Below are 19,209 nucleotides of genomic sequence, written 5' to 3'. Positions count from 1 at the left end.
GTGTCGCGGTTTCCGCAATTGTGACATCCTCCAAGAGGATTACCTTATGAGATCTTCTAATCATTTGAGGGAAGCCAAGCCCCCGGGCAACTTTCAATACAGGCTTGGCGACGGCTTCGTCCGTCTCAAGTTGCGTGTCCTCGATGAGTTGGTGGCCTCTTCATTGGATCAGTCGGCCGCGATAACCATCCTAATCGAGGACGGTGACAAGCTGTCGGCAGGTTATTGGCCATCTAAGGGGTTCCGCCTGATTACGAAGTATGTGGCGCAGCGCTCTCGCCGGAGAACTGGCATAATGGCGGCACCAGACGTCCCCCCCGGCGAGAGCGTACTAAGATGAGCTGCACTTGTCCAATCAAGCCCTGTCGCGATGAGTATATGATGGGCAGGGCTACGTCTGTCCGGCGTTGTGTTAGCCACACACTAAACAAAGCTGGTTCCCTCCCCGGCTCTGTCTAGTCCGGTGAGTTGGCCTCAGGAGGTAGTTTCAACCCAGCATAAAACGGTCCGTCATAAGGAAAAGAAAAGAAAAGAAGGGAGAAAACCCGCCGCCTACAAAATCATATTTCTTCAGCATGAATAAGTTGTTTAGAGCAACGCGACTTGGAGATCCAGAGAAAGCGGCGATCGATGGAGGGGTGGTGGATGCATTTGGGTCTCAGTTCCACCTGGCCTCACGCCATGCCAGCTCTCCGCGGAGAGGTTCGAAGCATGTTCGAAGGAATTTGGTCTCCAGAAGCGACAGGCCTTTCGACTTCAATGAGGAAAGAATCTTCAACATAACACAAAACTATAAAAGATACGAGATGGGGACCTGCACGCTCAAGGACCTCAAAAAATTCGACGACTGCGAACCGTATGGCGTCCCAAATGAGGAATACGTCAAACTTCTCCGCAAGGAGATCCGAAAGCTAGTTGAATCGGCATCTCGAGAGGAGCCTTACCTCTTTGACAGTAACGGCCACCTCCAGGGAGTATCTTCAGGCGACTTCCACGATATATCCAATATTGTTGACCAGGTCCAGTGTAACTTTGCCATCATTTCCCATGACAACTCTCAGATTGCTGTTGAAAAAATGGGGGCCAACAGTCTGGCGGATTCTATCAAACAGTTCAAATTTTCAAGGAAGGTGCTGCTGCGCCGATACGCTGCGGATGAAGATCAAATCGAGGGTAACCAACCCATCCTGCTTGAGCCGCCGTCCCGGAATCGAGAATTGTACCACGCCATGGTGGACTACGTTTTAGGCACAATTGCGAGATACTGGGTCCGCTGTGCAGTTGGGAGATACTGGCAGCAAGACATGTTTGCCGTTTTGGCAGCTTGGGCAGTAAAGCTCAAAGTAACGGCATACGACCCAGTTGAAAACGCCCGGATATCTTTGGCCACCGGAGAAGATATCCTTGACGAGTTTGTGTCGGGCGGACTTGTGCCAAACGCAGTATCCGTGAAAGTGAAAAAGGCTGCCAAGGGAAAGAAAGGCTGGGAAGAAGAGATTTTAGCGCTCAACGAAAGGGACGACCTTACGTCCCACTACTACATGGAAAAGGAGTTTTTCCGGGGGGAACTTGAGGCCCTGTTCTACTCAGTCGTCGATGGATTGGCCGAGGACAAGAGCCGGCGGTTCAAGGGTCCCGTTGGGGGGTTCGAGAGCTGTCAATTGGTCTACCGAACCGGATTAAGCGGCTTCACAACCTCAGTCAGCAACAATCGGCGAGGCCACCTCAGTTGTACCAGCGAGCGCATGCAGATTTCATTCATTTACAGCGGTGTGCTGCTAATGATGACGAATCTAAGGGGTGTTATGCAGCGGGAAGCGATCGGTCTCGCTCGACGCGAGGTCGGGGCTAGATTCACATGGAAATGGTACGACGAGGGGGAGACATCGATACAGCCTGAAGGAGCCTACGATCTTACGAACATGGATGATATTGTAACCCTCGTCGTCGCGCAGACGCTCGCTACGCCAAGCTCAGCTGTAACAATGGCTTCGGCGGTATATCTTGTCTCGACCTTGTTCGAACTCGGGGCAGAAGACGACGAGCCCATCCTACAATTCGAGCCTCCACCGCGACAATTCCAAGCCGTCTTTCAACTTGCGACCGAGGAGTTCCGGCGCAATCAGCAATCCTTCGGGAAAAGAAAGTACCAAGATCCATTCTGCCGCTCCCTGTTTGAGGGCCCATTGAAGCATGGAATTCGAGGTAAGGTCCTACCCCCCAAACCATATACCCCTCAATCTTACTACTGTGACGTGCGTGTGACTTCGTCCATCTGCTAATGCCACCGGAGCAGCCGGGACCAACACGCTGCTCCCAACTGATTCTGATGCGGCCAAAGATAGTCGGGACGTCCTCGGTGAATACAGGCGGGAACAAGAAATTATGAAAAACTGGGTCATTGACGAGTTTTCCATCACAATCAACTGCCGGTCTTACGTCGTCAGCGTCATACTCGGTGCCGCTTTACTTGTCTGCGGCGCCATGGCAGTCCCGTTCTCGGTCGGGGCGAAAATCAACGGCGTAGACCCTTTCCAGATCACGTCCTTCAGCTGGCTTCTCGCAGCATTCCTCGTCGTGCTGGCCAAATCGCGCTTCGTCAACCAGTGGCCGTGGCACGACTTTCTCCGCGGCCGTATCGTGTGCTCTAGCATCAAGGAGGTGCAAGACGTAAGCGGAATCCCCCCACAAACTATCCTCCTGTACCTTCTCCATGGCGAGAGCGAGACCATACTCAAGACTAGAGGCCCGTACAACGCCCTGTTTCGACAGGCTGATGAGGGGAGCGGCGGATTTTCTATCGACGTGCCAACCACTCTGTCGACTGTGCTGGCTAGCGGCTTTATCGTCCTCAAAGTCGTTAATGAGAACGGCGAACACCTGGTCTGCATAGATATTAGAAAAGATGCCGATGCGCAGGCGGTATTTCAGGATTCTGAGGAGACGGACAAATATCTCTGCTACAAATCAGTGGATGAGGATGAGGCAGAGGTCGAGGAGCAACACGTCGAAGAGGAAGAGGAGCAAGAGAGGACTGAAAGGGGAAATTCAAAGGGGAGAACAACAGGAAGTTCTCTTAACCGAATGGAAAGGCCAACATTGCTACTTTTCAGGGAAGTGATTGGGTGGAGAAAAATCTTGGGGCTTTATGTACGTGATGTTCAGTTCGGCTAATAATCTCGAAGGTTACTCTAGGCCTGTAGGGAGTGCCACTGGAGAGTATTCTTGTAATAATCAAAAGTTCTCGAGTAGATCACATCAATAACGTCGGCAACTAACAGCAAAGTCACAATCAAATGCCAACTACAGCGGATTACAGAAGCTAGTATAACCTCTTAAAGCAGTTGTCGACACCCAACAGGCTGGGTGAGGCGGTTGTAGGCGGTAGGTAATAGAAAACTTCCCTGAGACAGGCTATCAGTAGTAAATAGTCAGGCTAGATTAATTTACCTGCCGCGGCCTGCTTTTGAGCCGGTGAACCCGGCTCGGTTGACTGCTGCCATGTTGCACGAGTGTCTACATAACAAGGCTCCATCTCGACCACCAGCACTTGCTACCCATTCAACGACGCACGTGACAGACCGAAAGAATGCTTTTACCTCTTTCATTTGTGCCTCCGGCGTTGTCTGCCTTTTCCTCTGTGTTCGAAGGGGGCGTCAAGGAGCGGGGTAACTGTTAGGCATCAACAAATCTCTAAGGAACGCTCTTGGACCTGGAGTGCCGGTCTCCTTCATCATCACCGATGAGCTCGATCCAGAACATCAAGCGCGATCACCACGTCCTGTCCTCTAGTTCCTACAAGATACGCTCTTGTGATGGCCAGGCCATCCACCCATCTCCCGACCGGGGGTAATGTGTCACGGGAACACAAGTTGGCTTCGAGAAATCTACACAGCCTCGGACCCGGAGCTAGAGTATGCCCCCGGTCGCCACTTCTAGAGCGAATCTCATCCTGATGTCTTACTCTTCTGGAATAGCATAGTTGCTGTAAACGGGATGAACACGGTGAATAACAGCAACCATGGAGACAACTCCTGGACCGACCTGGAATCCAAAACTCATTGGCTGAGGGATATACTCCCACATGAACTCCCAAACGCGAGAATACTGTTGTATGAATACAATGCCAACGTTGTGCTGGAAGCATCCACGGCCGGAGTCGAACAGCAGGCAATGAACTTGCTCAATTGCCTGAAGGCGGAACGCAAGGTCGGTTATTGTCCATTTTAGTTATGAATGGTTTGGTCTATCCCCCCTCAAGATACCCTGGCTGACGTTATTGCTTCCCACACGGTAGGGTAATGCCATGACCCGTCCCATAATATTCATCGCTCATTGCCTCGGCGGTATCATTGTCAAAAGCGCTCTAGCGTTGGCATACCATGGCGACGGCACCTACGCTACCACTTGGGTGTTTACCTACGGCATTCTCTTCTTTGGAGTACCTCATCGCGGAACAAAGGCAGCTACGTGGGGAAGGATCGCCGCCGATATTCTTCGCCTCTACACAGGAAGTTACAACGCATCCTTCTTGACCAGCATAGAGGAGGGGTCTGCCTACAATGAGAAGCTCAACGAAGCATTCAAACCACTGCTTGGTGCCTACATGTTCTGTAGTGTCTGCGAGACGATTGGTGAGCCAGGTGTCGGCATAGTAAGTCCCCGTCCACTGGCCCGAAAGCGATGGTGAGCAGTATCATATAACATGTAGCCAGGTTGTTGAAAAAGACTCTTCCATTCTCGGGCTACCCGACGGACAAGAATGGAAAGTTCTATCCGAACCGAAGCCATACTAGGATCTGCAAGTTCTCGAGTTCTGAAGATCAAGAGTTCAAAAAGGTCATGGAACCACTCCGGATTGCTGCGAAAGCGGCTACTTCATCGTTCGACTACAGCCCGACGCGTAACGTGCGGGAAAGACTGTTGGGCGAAGAGCTACTTGGCTCAGAGGGTACGCTTATTCCCCATCAAAATACAACCCTTACCAGAATAGGCCATATGTATGGTAGCGCCAACACTGTATAGAATTTCCCGAAACCACCTCATCCTTAGAGGCCACTGCAAGCTAGGTGGAGCAAGCCCTCATGAATACCGACCATCTGGAAAATGACCTACAGATGCTGGAAAGGTCAATGGACAATGAGAAGTCCGTAATATACACGATCCTGAGTTGGTTTGTGCCCATCGCTAGGCTTCTTCTCAGCCCCTTTTTCTTTAGTGCAATAGCACTACCCACCTTCCTAGCCTTCGGCGGTGCACGCACATTCATGGAGAAGCATGAAGAGGGGCTGCAATCCCAAAGGCGAGTTGTGAGGCTCCAAGAAAAGGCTATTACTCTTCTCGACGATAGGCGGGCCTGCGCTCTACAGGCCATCGCCATGACACGATCAACAAGGCATAGCGTGCCTTCTCTGACGGTGGAGATACCAGATCCATATCTTGGAGCACGCCTTAACAATCTTGAGATGAGGCTTCTCAAACGCGTGGAGTGGATTCTTCGAGAATTACAGAGCCGAAACCAAAAGCTCATTGAAAAACAGCAGGATCTGAGAGAGGCCGAAAAGTTCAGAGATAACGCAGAGGGTAAAACTGATGAAGAGATATTGAACATGGCCAAAGAGCAAGTGCAGCAGTTTCAAGCTCGCCAAAATAGTTTACCGAGCCCCGAGAAACCGCCGCGCGAGGGCTCGAGCTGCCCATGTATAATTCTTTGAAGGAATGGGAAAATGTATTGACGCTTGTTCTATCTTTTTTCACCACGCAATGAGGCAAATTGATGGTCCTCTTTTGAAGGTTATTAAAACTGTATTTTACCATGTTCCCTCCATTGCCCGGACGCCACCTGTGTAATGATTCCCACATCGTACAGGAACTCTGATGCTCCTCTTCGAGGATCCATGTGTTTACTAGCCTATCTTCGAAACCATTGACGGCACCGTGACCTCTGGTCTCAGCGTAAGCTTCTCAAATGATCCACAGCCACTTGGCGTGTTTGCGGGTTATGTACTCGAACCCTTGGGTTTCACCACCATCTAGCTAGGCCGACCCTGATCATGAACCTAAAAAATCTCGGGGAGAACAGTTAGAACCTCACGCGGATCTCCGAACGGACCTTCACCACAGTACCGAACCCATCTAAAGATGCTATTATTCTTAGTGTTCGATAGGAAACTTCCTGCACCATCCCACTAGTGTGATTGCGCCGATTTTCAGTGGGACACTTGCCAGGACGGATACATATACACAATTTTATCTCGAGAGGCTACTTCTGGGTGATGAAATTGTCAAGATGCTAGCCCACGATCCTGCGGCAAGGAGACGGGAGCTTGAAGAACAAGGTGTTCTCTGGGTTCACCGGAGGAGCGGCGCAGTGCGTTTCATCACTTCGTTAAGCAGCCTCCGGTTCCCGCCCTGATCGAAATAGCGTCCGGGCTTCTTGCACTCGATGGTGGCGGTGAAGTCCTTGATACAATGGAAATGGGGCGCCGTATGGGTCGCAATGCTGTTAAGATTCTTTACGATAGGCGGCAGGCGGCCACGCTTGCAGAGGTGGATGTGATGTCTCTTCCCTTGAAGGTAGATTGAAGTTTTAAGGTTGTGCCAAGGTGCCAACCGCAGCCGAGGAAAGCAAAATTGCAAACAGGATCGTACTGGTGGTGTTCTCCCAGGGTGGGGCGCCCTGCGCTGGCTGCAGCTGCTCCCGGAGTGGAGGATGAATCAAGTTTAGAAGCTGTCGTCAATTTCCCGCTCTTATGACAGATGTGAATTTTGCAATACAAAATAGTCCCGGATCCGGAGGTAAAAGGTGGCAGACAGGATGCCTCAACTTGTCGTTTCTAGGGCAGACTATTCTTGACAAGGTGCGAAATGAACTTTGTTCAAGCGAGCTAAGCCAGAAACGTAGCATCAAACATCTTCCTTGGTCTAGTGGTCAGGATACCTGCTTGTCATAGAACAATTCGCAGGTGGCCGGGGTTCGATTCCCCGAGGGAGAGTCTTTTTTCTTTTCGTTTTTTTTTTCTTTTTTTTCTCTCTTTTTTCTCTTTTTTCTTCCTTACCTCCCAATTCCTCTCTCCTGAAGCACGAACGACACGATCCACAAGCCCAGTAAATACGATATACGATTGAATTATTCAGATGACAACTCTTGTCTTGCTCTTGAGCCGTTCCCCACGAATGGTTCAATTTCTTCCCCGTGGATCGTCTACAATAGGCGAGTTTTGCTCCAGTGGACCTAGCTTCCAGTTGTCATGAGTCCTGAGGTCTGGAGTTCCCCTGTTCCGTCAACTCCAGCGGTCTGTCAGAATATTAGAAACACTCTAACACTGAAGGCACTGCCTCTGACACTTGTGGAACTGGTCTGAAGGAGAGCGGCGCAAGAGAGGTACTGGCCAAACGACGGGTTCTTGTGATTGCCCCTAACATTTTCAATCCCGTTGGTTGCCGCGATATGATCCCACTCGGGTTTCTCAACAGACTGGGATGAAGTAACCCTTTGAGCTGATCATCGTCAAAAGTGGGGAAGGCCCAAGCCAACATCGGGCTAACCCTGGCCGAGAGTCATGCTCCGGAGTGGAACCTGAAGCAACCGACTGGTATACAACTGTACACGAGTACTGCGGGAGACGTGGTTTTTAGAACCAGGGGATCGACGCTTTCAAGGCGAAAGGGGATGGTGCCGGTGTCGTCCAAGGCTAGACTCGCAAAGAAAGGACATTTCTAGGATTCCCAGGGTAAAGGCGTGCTTTCAGTTTATCAATTTTGCAGGCGGCTTATTGAGGTGAGAATTCTAAATGCGTTAAGGATATTATTATGTTGTGCCTCTGGAATCGGATATGGTGTCAGATTCGGATTCTTCGTCATCCCGACGGACACATTGGGAACGCAACTGGATCAAGAATTCACTCGAGCACGAACATGGTCGAGTAAGTATCGTAATAGCTGTATACATACGAAACGCGAGGGGTTCCTTTCCAGTGGAAAATACTAAAAATAATAGCATGTGGCTAGCTGTGGATGTGAGCAGTCTCCACCAGGTGGTCGATCAGTTCTTGTTTATATCCCAAGCCCAACATATGGACAGAGCGGAGAACACAGCATGATTCTTTTCGCACAGAAGTAGCTTTCGGGAGCAATAAAACAGTGACGAAGTTTATAGTTTCGTCAACTAGTACTGCATTGTTTTCTCCACACTCACAGCCGTTGACGGGAGCAGACATGTCAGTTATGATGCGAGTAGCAAAGGGATAATCACCCACCGATTCACCAATGACGAACTACCAAAGACAGTCCTCGAAAGCAAGGGTCGGTTCCTAATAATACGTGCTCTGAGCGAAATCTTCTTCATTGGCCTCGGTTCAGCAGTTTGGCCGTTTGGCCGCATATCAGCTCGCCTCTATTTGCTGCCGTCAGCAATAATCAGCTGCAGCATAACTGCATCGGCACTCGATTACTCGCAACTCCAAGTGAAAGCAATCAACTCGCACGAGCTTAAAAGGGCGGGAGTTACGCTGCAACATTCCATTGCAATATATTAGTTTGAGCGCTGTGACGACGACCTTCAGCTCGCCGCCACAAGCCATGGCATCGCTTTTTGGCTAATGATCATCAGCCTGGGCTCCATGACGGAAGCGACCACATTCCTCATCAAGAAGTATAGGATGATATTTGCTGAAATTACGAAGGGTGATCGACTTCGGGGTGGAGAGAAGAGCAGAAGACGACAGCTCGAGAAATATGGTCTCATCAGTCAGAGTAAGTGTCACATCGAGGGAGAGAGCGTGAAAGCGGAGGAGAGAAACTGAAGGTGGCCTAGATGATGCTCGAAGAATGGACGGCTTCAATCGGGTGTCGATGACCTCAATAGAGAAAGAGACGAGAGCTCGAATATAAATATGCCACCAGTTCCCCTCGATGGTTCTGATATCCTGACCTCCCCAAGGCAACAACCTCGAGCAGCTCAAGACACAAGTTCTGCCAAATCAAACTACTCTTCTGAATCCCTCTCTCCTCAAAACCAACAACTCGCAATGTCTGGTGTACTTCAGATTTCTTTCCCCGCGGGCATCGCTGCCATCAGGAACAACTCCAGCCTCCGCGTCTATGAGGCGGCCCTGGACGGCGGTGTCCGTGAGGCCCAGTATGAGGGCCGCTGGGCCGGCGGAAAGCCCGACAACGTGATCGCCACCGGCAAGATTGGTACTCCTATCGCGGCCACCTCTGTTGGCTTCCAGTACATCCGCGTGTATTATGTCGGAGCCGACAACAAGGCACGCGAAGCCTGTTGGGACGGAAAAGGATGGTACACTGGCGCCTTCGTCAAGGACGTGGCTCCGTACTCGTCCATTGGTGCCGTTTTTCTTGGCAAGAACATTGTCGTCCGCGTTTACACGCAGAATCACGACAATACTATCCAGGAGTGGGTTTGTAAGTGTTCCTTCACTTAGTTTCGGTTCCACTCAGATTCCTAGACGTCTCAATGCTAACAGACTCTTTTGCTGTTTTTAGGGGATAGCCCTAGCACTGGATGGACTGCCGGAGCCAATTTTGGTGCCGCCCTGCCTGGCACTGCCATTGCTGCTACTAGCTGGGGCGCTGGCCCCTACCACATTCGGTAAGTGTCTGTTGCGTTCACACAAGAGTGACCATATATACAATTTGAGCAACATACTGACCTTGACTCGTCTTAGTGTCTACTTCCAAGACACCAACCGCAATGTCATCGAAAGCGGGTGGGATGGGTCAGGATGGTACACCGGCGGCCTGAAGATTTCCAACCAATCCCCGCGGGCCTCCCTTGGCGCGACTTCGTGGGGCGAGAGCGGAAGCAGCCTCGGTATCCGCCTGTACTACGCCACGCAGGATAACTTGATTAAGGAGAAGGCGTGGGACGGAGGCGGAGGCTGGTACGATGGCGGCTTCCAGCAGCGTTCTATTCCGGGATCTCGCGTGGCGGCGATTCCCCTCCCTGTCCTGCGCGTCTACTTGCAGAACGGAACTGAGGTTTCCGGAATCACCGAGTATGCTTGGAACTCTGGCTGGGTCGTTGGGCAGGCTGTTCTGCCCCCTGCTTAAACCAGCTGTGGTCTAGATTCCAGAGCTTTGATACACCTTCATTTCAGGTTGGACGGTGACGGGGATATATATTGATTCAATGATTTGAATAGTGTGTTATACAAATTATATAGCACAATGATCATCAATTCGCTTGTACGAAGCGACACTAGCTCGCAGGAGCAACGCTCAAACTACAATTCATCGTGAAATGCAAGGCGAATACATGAAGTCCAGGCCACGACTTCATGACTCCGCCCCCAGCTCGTCACAAAAAAAGACGCCCGGTACCTATATCTCATCTATCCAAGGTGAATTATAGGCAACAATAAAAACAAGCTAACCGCGTTGAAGGGCAGAAGAGACTTAAGCAAAAAGAGAAAGAGGAAAAAAGAAGACTTCATGCACTAGCCCGGAATCGAACCGGGGGCTAGTCGAAGCTGCACGTCAGATGGCAACGACCAATTTTACCACTAAACCACTAGTGCCTTCGATGTGTTTCGGCCCCATATGAGTGCTGAGAAAGGGTTGAGGGCCGGATGGGAACACAAGGGCACAAGAAGAGAGATGAAGTAGGAAAGTGGGAGCGAAGGGAGGAACGTTACCGGTGTCAGTCTGCTTTACCCTCGCGTGCTCCCAGCTCCCAAGCGCTCTCCTTTTCTTCCTCCCCATCATCTTAGCCACTGCTAAGGTTACCTTAGTTTGTGGTTGGCTGGCATTATAAGGACGAAAGTCTGCGCTTACGCTTGTATTCTTTGGGTTCTTTTTCTACATTTCAGTTGGGCATTGCTGCGAAAATTGTGAAATACCGATACCATGGTCCATGGGCACCCGGGGATGCTGCATTTGGAAATCATGCGATCCATGTCTAATCCACAGGCGCTAGGATACATAACTAATATACATGGTATTGTACGCACTCCAAGGCCGCCTTCAAGCGAGTAAAGCACAAACCTAGCTCTCTTCGCTCTCCCACTCATCGTGACTCTCTGTCTCCCTCACTCGTGCTTCGTTAAGCATGAATCCTTCAACCTCATTGCTCACAATCTACCAACATAACATTGGATCCAGTCAAACAGAAGCAGTTACTGACTCGCTGCCTTGCACTGATCCTTATGTTCCCCCGAACCCTCTCTCTAGTAGTCGCGGGAACAGTACATCGCCTGCTGACACTTTGCACATCTCCTCAACTTCCCCCAACTCTTCACCTTCGTCTCATGACAAACAAAGCCCCGCTCTCAGACAGGACCACCGAGGTCCTCGACGAGAGCACTGAAAAAAACTGGAGAGATTGCGGCTCGCACGGCGAGTCTAGACACACGATCCCATTTAAGTGGATCAACTTTGAAATCCGGAGGAAACACACCGTTCCCGCATGTGCACAGCGTAGGTTTCCCCGGATCGACGGATAGTGGAGCTCGATTCCCCGCGGCGATATACTCGCAGCTGCCTCGATGACTCCAAGTCCTGCAGCGTTCAACAAATGCGGGGAGGAGCTGTTTCCAGAGGTGCATCACTTCCGCATTCACCATGATCTTGCATAACCTGCTTGACTTCACCATAGCCAAAGCCTCACGGATAACCGGCACCAACTTGCCGGACAGCGCGATAACGCCCAAATCAAGAACGACAGATCGGTTTGCAATATCCAGGCGCATCGCGGACACAAACAGGAGGATGTGCACGTCACCGTTACCTGAGTCGCAGATCCCAAACAAATGAGCCTTTCTGCCTCGGAGCCCGGTAAACTGCATTAGGAGTGAGTAGAGAGAGTCCTTGAAGCTCACTCGGATCCGTTCGCCTTTCAGGGCTTCGAGTTCCTGGTTCTTCCACAAGCGGCGCTCTCTTGCCGAGAACATCGTGAACGTATGACCAATCAGCCATTCGAGCTTGTCACGTTGGGAAATGTCGATGACGGGGAGTGCTTGTAGATTGACGTAATGAATGTTGCGAAGGACGGGTGTTCCGCCTTCAAAGGCGATGGGGTATACATAAGCCGGTGAATAGAATCGAGAAGGCTCAGTCACGACCGGGCAAATCACCTCGATGCAGTAACATCTTCGCAGAACCCGGCCCTTAGAATTCTTCCAGATGACGGGCAACGGGAACGTAATGTTGATAAGTTCGCTGTCGAGAGAAACCTGAAGCTGAACAGGAGAAGTAGCTGCAAGCTTGACAACACACCCAGAGTCGAACAAGTCCATGAGACGGTCTGAGATGACGCAAATACCTGCCATGAAAGATGAGAGTGCTCTGGATTTATCGTCGATATTGACTAGTATGGAGGTCACAGCACCGGGATTTAGGCACACCGAAATCATGTCGTTTCGGTTTAGACCCGGGATAACTGGCGATCCGTTCTGGTTTGGAGGGTTGCAAGTGATGTAGGCACGGTTCGCGTTGCCTATAGCAGTCGCAAAAACAGCCAGAGAGGTTGTCTTCAGACGGTCTAGAGGCTTGTCCCCAGTCGTCACGGTACTCCGCAAATCGAGCGATACCATAGTACTCTCAGCTTCATCGAGTAATAACGAGCGGGTCGGCACCATGAACGACACGAATAAAGACGATTTTCCATGCCAACCGTCAGGGTCATTGGCGATGTGGATAGCAAAGTCGTTGCTGTTCCTTTTGCCGGTGGTAGACAGCGTTCCAAACCCGAGCTGAACGGCCGCAAAAGCATCGTGCCATCCCTTAGCCACCGAAGGACCCGGGCTGTGGAGGGAGCCATGGACAGGCACGCTCCCGATATCGACGGGGTCGTCATGGGTGGAGAGTGGTAGAAAGGTACGGGGTATTTCCAGCGTGACCTAAACCGTTGGCGGTATATCGACCCAGCCTCTAAGCTACCTGGCCCCTCGCAAAGGCTCCTTGCCGACGATGGGGTAGACTCCAGGGGTATACAACTGCGCCGAAAGCTCCTGCAGATACTTCGAGGCTAATAGGGGGCACTTTGAGCTGTCTTTGATCCGCTCAGTCAAAAAATCCACGAAGTTCCCCCAGCCAACGATAATAATAATCCTGGATTGTATGAAACGGAGAAGCGAAACGTAGCTTGCCCGGTGGTAAGAGGGTTTAGACAGGGATTGAGATTTGTCTAGGTTCATCTTTCCCGACATGTCAGCCAGGTTTTCGTCGGGTAACATTCGAAGGTAGACATCGTGGAGCAAGTCGGCAAGTACGGGTGCATCAAATTTTAGATATTCAATCGACGGGGAGGATAACGGGAGATGGCTCGGTGTATCGGGTCTCTTCCAGCTAAGTCTGCTCTGCAACTGGTGGGACTTGGAGTCAGAAGAGTCAGCACCGGCCATGACCCTCATCCGGCCCTCATACGCCGCAGACGTTGGTGACGTGTTCGTCCAATACTCTACGGGAGATAGTCCCAAAAGGAGTGGCAGCATCGGGAAGTGGCCGCAGAAGAGAGAGTCGTAGAGATCCCGCAGCGAGTCTGCCTGCCGGGTCAGGGTCTCCGTATAGAGAGTAGCCGTCGAATCTCCACGAAGGAGCGGAGAGGTGGCGATCAACAAGTTAATGGCCCCGATGTCGTCGATGAGGGTTGAAGTATCGATGATATCGAATAAGAGCGGAGCGGAGCCCAAAGGGCCGTAAGTTGCTTGATCGAGACTGGTCGGCGTCATGCCTAGACGGGTACGATATAAGTTGCCCTGTTCGGTGCGTCCGGTGGCGCGGAGGGATTTGAGTGTATGGCAAAAGTCAATAGCCTCTCCCGCAAAGAACCGTAGGGTGGTGGTGTTGGCGGCGCGCTTCCTAAAGGAGCGGCACCACGACGCAAACTCCGCGCGAGCACCTTCCACGACCTGTTGCAGATGAGAGGTCTGACGGGGCACCATTGAAGACTCGGCGAGTGGGGTTTCTGCGAGTGCAATGTGGAAACCAAGGACAGGATTGAGGGAGTAGTGCGGGATCACAGAGGGATTGGGAGTCGTAAACGAAGGGTTGGCGATGGTTGCCTTGGAAGCAATCTCGGCATCCAGGTCGGTTGTACCGTGACCCCAGAAATACGCATGGAACTTAGCCACGTCGTGGTCGGTCCCCCCAACAGTAAGGTCGGACGAGCTCTCTGCGCTCGGATTTTGGAGGATGCCTTCCTTTTCCGCCAGCTTCCTACTCTGCTCAAGACTGGTCTTGAAGAAATCCTCGAATGCCGATCGATTCTCGGGAAGACTCTGGGAGGCGTAAAACTTCCATACATTGGTCACGCCATCGAGCGTTTCAATGTCACAAAATATTATCTGCTCTCCATATTTGGAGGATCTCCATGTCTCCACGGAACTAGAAAGACCTAGAAGCTTTTGTACTTGGGCTCGGAGTCGGTCGTGGGATTGATGGTCGAGGTAGAAGTGGTAATAGATGTTCCAAATGTCACCACTGCTTTCGTCTTTGACATCATCGATGATAAGCGACAGGAGAAGGATGGTCCTTGCTGCAGGATAGAGCAACATTGTTAGAGTGGTGACAGTGTATTGTGGAAGGGAACAGGAGTGGAAACAAACCGATGATCGAATCCTCAGCATCACAGCAAGTGATATCCAACGGGCGGTCTATGGTTAGAGTAAGCAGAAGCCCATACTCGATCTTCCAATAGGAATAAGTTGGCTGACGTACCATCAAGGCGGGAGGTGAAAAGGATATTGCGAGCATCACCGCATCCAAGAAGTAGGATATCAGCAGACTTTCCCAGAGGTAAACTCTGCGTCAAACTGACAGCAGGTGTGTTGCCAATGGGGTAGAAAGAAGAAATGAGGTGGGCATAGGCTGGAATCGACATTGTCGAAATAGCTCTTTGCAGAGCAGGAGATGGAAAAGCGGAGGGCGAGGATTTGGAGATGGTGAGATTCGGTGGAAAGAGATGGTTGGGATGGTTTGAGAGAGATTCTTGCGTTTGAAAGAAGTAAAACGTTCAGGACCCAATATCAACATGAACTTTTGGAATGTGCTGTTGAATTTGGATGGAGAAAGAGTCTAGTGGAGCAAAGGAGACTTGGATGGATGCTTTAATGCTTGATAGCTTGAACCCCTTGTGCACTTTCACATTTCAAGATCGCTGCTTCCAAGGATAGACAATGAATCATGAATACATATATAGGATATTCCTTTGCTGGAAAGGAAAGAGATACCCTAGACAGTAAAGATGTCTTTACTGAGATAGAGGGTGACCACTGTGACCAGTGTTAAGTGACCATTAGAACTGACAATGCTTCTAATATCAGATTGAACATTGACCACCGAACTACAGCAAACAATAGTTTCCCTTTATCCCCCCTTACTGCATCAAACATACCCGAGAATGAACCGTGGTTGTTGTCGTTCTCTCCATCCGGTCCTCGTGAATTCGTTTCTGCATGATTACGTCTCATTTCCCAGCATCATGTTTCCTCGACGACAGAGTCATGAAGTACGTAGTTCGGTCGCACAGCGGGGAGCGCCAGCTGCATTCCTGTAAGCACAGCTGAGCGCAATGGCCATATAATGGCAGTTGCCGTTCCCGTCAAGCGACGCTGCTCACGGCCCCCAGAGCGTCTTTTTGAGATGATTTAACTCAATCGTAAGTGCGCCAAACGGGAGTGCCAGAAGTCACCGCAGCCGTATCTCTCGAGGCTAATGATCGATATGAACGTTCCCTGTCCACCTTCGCGGAGCTTTCTGACGATCCAACTGACGGGCCATGCCTTGCCCATCAGAACGACCGGCCCCTTCCACCGTGGGTGACTACTCGTTTTCAGATGTATGCTCACTCAGCCTCGTAAACACCTCAAATTCCATCCTCTCGGCCGGCTTTGGACCACTCATAATATCCCTAATCATATCACTGCCGGGTGGATAGTGACCTCGAATACGTGTTCACCAGCCCCTCTCATGTTTGCCAGAACAGCTCGGTGGAAATGCCATCGAAGAAGTTCGTCAACGGGCCGTCGTGGGTCGTCTAGCAATCGGCGGTCTAAGCTGGTCCCGGCGATTCCCCACATATCTGCCTCGAAACACGTTGCGGTCGATTGCCCTCGACGTTGTGCGAGATTTGACAGGGGAGACCCCAGAATCAAGAGGGGTAGCTGTTGGTGATTTCTTGCCTATTCCCTGGTTGTTTTGCTGAGATCAGGATGGTTGTTCAGTTAACTTCTCGCGGACATGAAGGGTAAATTCGGGGAAAAACAGAGAAATGGCAACTAAAGGAATGGAAGTCGCAATTGAGGGCTGGTAAGAAGGGGGAAAGAGCACCTTCCTAAGTTTTGAACTCTAAACTCTTGGGGGGATAAACTCTTGGAAGCGGGGAAGGAGAAGGGGTTGGGAAGGGGCAACGGGGAGTGGACTACGTCGACTCTGAAGGAACTCACCAAGATAATACCGATAAGATGAGAAGAAGGTAGCACAATACTGGATATCAAATTATCAATAAATCAAATCTATCTATGTGAAAGCCGTTCCTTCCTGCCATTCCGTTATCGACTGATCTATCCCTCCCGATAACACCTGCCGAGGTACCCTTTTTATAAAACGAGCTGAATCGACGCAATAACTGTAATTAAAGCTGATATAAATGTTGCTGGAAGAGAGTAGCCTGTTAGCATCCCTTTGTTCACGACTGTCGTAAGAGCAGGGCCTCCTTCTTCTTTTGGAATAGGTATCGGTATGGCACACGAGCAACTTCAATTGAATAGAAAGAGAAAGGAGCTTACCAGCTTCCAAAGTCCTCGAACCCCCATTCCCAAATATGCGGTCAAGATCCGACTCATCCGAGTCATCAGATCCACCTTCATCGCTATTTCCCCCTCGCGCCGTCGAGGTTGGCGCAGTTGCGCTCGCAGTCGCTGTGATCGAACCCGAGGATTGTTCAACCGCCTTAGCCCCAGGAATGAGGTCGGGGCCGGGGATGTCGTAACTGCTAAACGAAGTGTAGAGGTTGAACTTGATGCCGGGATCCTCGCTGGTGTAGAGTTCCGTGCCACGCACACCTTTGGGAAGGTCTGTCCCAGAGCCAGTGATGCGGAGGTTGACGCACTGGGGATAAGCCTGGGCACCATTTGTTTGTCCGGCGGTATGCAGAGCGATAATTTCGTGTCTGAGGACGTATTCCCCGGCGGGGATGCTATCCGGGATCTGAACTAGCCAGCTGTTGTTGTTCTCGACGAGCTGGTCTGATCCCCATTTCCCCGGGTTGCTTCCGGACACGAGGCCAACTTCGTCAATCTTGAAAAATTCAAGCTTGGTCTTGTCAGCGTTCGCACAGCCGCTCGAGCCGCAGGATGCCAGGTAGTCAATCACGGGCCCATGATGGGATTCTGGCCAGGTGTTCCAGGTGATCAGTATCTTGTCGCCTGCCGCGACGGTGGCGAAACCCTTAGCGGGCTCGGCACTCTTATGGCAGATGATATCTGATGAGCCGAAAGCCGAAGGTTCGATAAAGCCGTTGTCCGTCTGCTTTGTGGCCCAGCCTACTACAACTGGTGGATCTTTCCGGTAGGGAAAGCTTGTCGGATCATAGCCTTCGAATGAGACGCCGTCGACGACGATGTTGGTGACATGTCCATGACCGAAAACTCTGGTAGCTAGCACGGCCGCCAGTAGGGCGCGATGTAGGGTAAGAGACATGATGATCCGCTTCGATTAGACTCCTTCGGGGAATGTGGGACAGAATCAACGGGTAAGATGCCTTGGTCAAGCGAGGAGGAAAAACATCCTCTTATGGAGGGGATCTCGAACCCATTTTCCGGGTAAGGTGATTAAGGCTTAAAAGTAAATGCATAAGAATATTTTTCTCCCATTCCCTTCCCGTGACGCAAATTCAGGAGGTCCAAGGCAGGTGGGTGGAAATTATTGGACGAAGAAATTCATGCTTAATTCTGACGATATCACAGATATTATATACCAAATACTGGGAATGTCGGGCCACGTCGATCTACTGAACCGTTGACAACGACAGTGGGGGGCTTATTTGTCGCATCGCATGAACAAAAAATAAGGAATCATGAAGAATTACTTGCCACGTTGGCTTGGCATTTTAAACGGTGGGAGTGGATATTCGGCAGTGACGGAAGGGGAACGGCGCTGTTATAGGATCTCCAAATTCATGCAGAATCTGCATAAAGTCCGGGACCATGGTTCCATTTGATGCCCAGCCACAATAGCAGAGACCGCGTACCTATTTTCAGAGGGATTTCAATCTAATGGACTCTTTATGTGCCACTTAAATGCGGTCAGAAGAAGCTTATTCGATGCAAGGGCTTCGCAATGGCGATGAGTGCATGTCTGGAGTTGTGTGCCTCAGGGACAACCGCGCATAGCCAATTGTCCCATCACAGTCCCGGGGCATCTGATATTCTGGGGACTCCTTCCATTGGTGGCAATGGTACAACGATGGCACCTTTGGGAGTTTTACATTAAGTGCACACTCCCCTGCTGGGGAATAACATCTTAACTATTTTCGGGGTATCTGCGCATGCACCTAGGGGGTTTCCGTACGGGCCACTAGAGCGATATCCATACTCGTTCTATCCATAGGTTTTGTGAGCTAAACTCTGATAGACATCGACAGCGATGGCAAAATCAAGTTGACTGTTCGTACGTCACCTCTCCCTGTAGGCGTTCAGTCGATCGCCCTCCTCCTACGTCACTTTTCGGCATTGCTCGATGGCTCGCGCATCAACGGGGTGCAATGCCATTCGCTAGATACTGAACCTGCCTACCTCAGCACCCAGACCCAGCATACCAGCGCCCAATAATGGGCGGCTGAATTTCCTGATCCATCGTGCCGAATGCCAAATGGCCGGGATCCTCAGCCGTCCCGTTCCCGGGCGATACGATGCCCCATTTCAATTCCTGGATAGACATATTATACAACATCCGTGTCCGCCTGTCCTCCTCCGCGTCGCTATCATCTCGGGGCTCACTTTCAAGCAGCCTCTCGCTCGAAGATGGGTCAATGTCGGCCAACTCCACCGACTCTGTCGGAATGCAATGACAAGCCGCCGACATGACCGCAGAGCTACTCGCTGCTACGACCATGTTGCCGGGAATTTCAAACATGCCGAGGATTGGCGGTATTAGTGCCAGGAATGTCCCTATCCCGAAGGAAATTAGCGTCGCCCTGGTAGAAATTCCCACTCCGGCGTTGGCAGAATCGCTGCCGTGGTATGGGGG

At 51.0% G+C, this 19,209-nt stretch overlaps 5 protein-coding genes across 5 annotated transcripts; 3 read left to right on the top strand and 2 right to left on the bottom strand.

Annotated features, from left to right (window-relative positions):
* Window positions 1–46: 46 nt before the first annotated feature.
* Window positions 47–3,174, top strand: SAPIO_CDS9263 (uncharacterized protein; the record flags this gene model as incomplete). Its single annotated transcript, XM_016790702.1, has 3 exons — window positions 47–258; window positions 800–2,205; window positions 2,297–3,174. The coding sequence occupies 3 exons, from the start codon at window positions 47–49 to the stop codon at window positions 3,172–3,174; spliced, it is 2,496 nt and encodes an 831-aa protein (XP_016640005.1).
* A 1,132-nt stretch (window positions 3,175–4,306) lies between these two features.
* Window positions 4,307–5,714, top strand: SAPIO_CDS9262 (uncharacterized protein; the record flags this gene model as incomplete). Its single annotated transcript, XM_016790701.1, has 3 exons — window positions 4,307–4,654; window positions 4,729–4,951; window positions 5,245–5,714. 3 exons carry the CDS (start codon window positions 4,307–4,309, stop codon window positions 5,712–5,714), a joined length of 1,041 nt encoding a protein of 346 aa, XP_016640004.1.
* Window positions 5,715–7,917: 2,203 nt separating this feature from the next.
* SAPIO_CDS9261 (uncharacterized protein) lies at window positions 7,918–10,074 on the top strand (the record flags this gene model as incomplete). Its single annotated transcript, XM_016790700.1, has 5 exons — window positions 7,918–7,925; window positions 8,612–8,754; window positions 8,959–9,426; window positions 9,508–9,613; window positions 9,690–10,074. 5 exons carry the CDS (start codon window positions 7,918–7,920, stop codon window positions 10,072–10,074), a joined length of 1,110 nt encoding a protein of 369 aa, XP_016640003.1.
* A 1,217-nt stretch (window positions 10,075–11,291) lies between these two features.
* Window positions 11,292–14,842, bottom strand: SAPIO_CDS9260 (uncharacterized protein; the record flags this gene model as incomplete). Its single annotated transcript, XM_016790699.1, has 4 exons — window positions 11,292–12,860; window positions 12,930–14,497; window positions 14,568–14,615; window positions 14,680–14,842. 4 exons carry the CDS (start codon window positions 14,840–14,842, stop codon window positions 11,292–11,294), a joined length of 3,348 nt encoding a protein of 1,115 aa, XP_016640002.1.
* A 1,717-nt stretch (window positions 14,843–16,559) lies between these two features.
* Window positions 16,560–17,661, bottom strand: SAPIO_CDS9259 (Cellulase; the record flags this gene model as incomplete). Its single annotated transcript, XM_016790698.1, has 2 exons — window positions 16,560–16,588; window positions 16,749–17,661. The coding sequence occupies 2 exons, from the start codon at window positions 17,659–17,661 to the stop codon at window positions 16,560–16,562; spliced, it is 942 nt and encodes a 313-aa protein (XP_016640001.1).
* Window positions 17,662–19,209: the final 1,548 nt, after the last annotated feature.

Source organism: Scedosporium apiospermum, assembly GCF_000732125.1.
Source record: "Scedosporium apiospermum strain IHEM 14462 chromosome Unknown SEQ_SAPIO_0132, whole genome shotgun sequence".
Classification (NCBI taxonomy): Eukaryota; Fungi; Ascomycota; class Sordariomycetes; order Microascales; family Microascaceae; genus Scedosporium; species Scedosporium apiospermum.
Note: the sequence above shows the minus strand (reverse complement) of the source record. Positions and strands in the feature narration are given on the sequence as shown.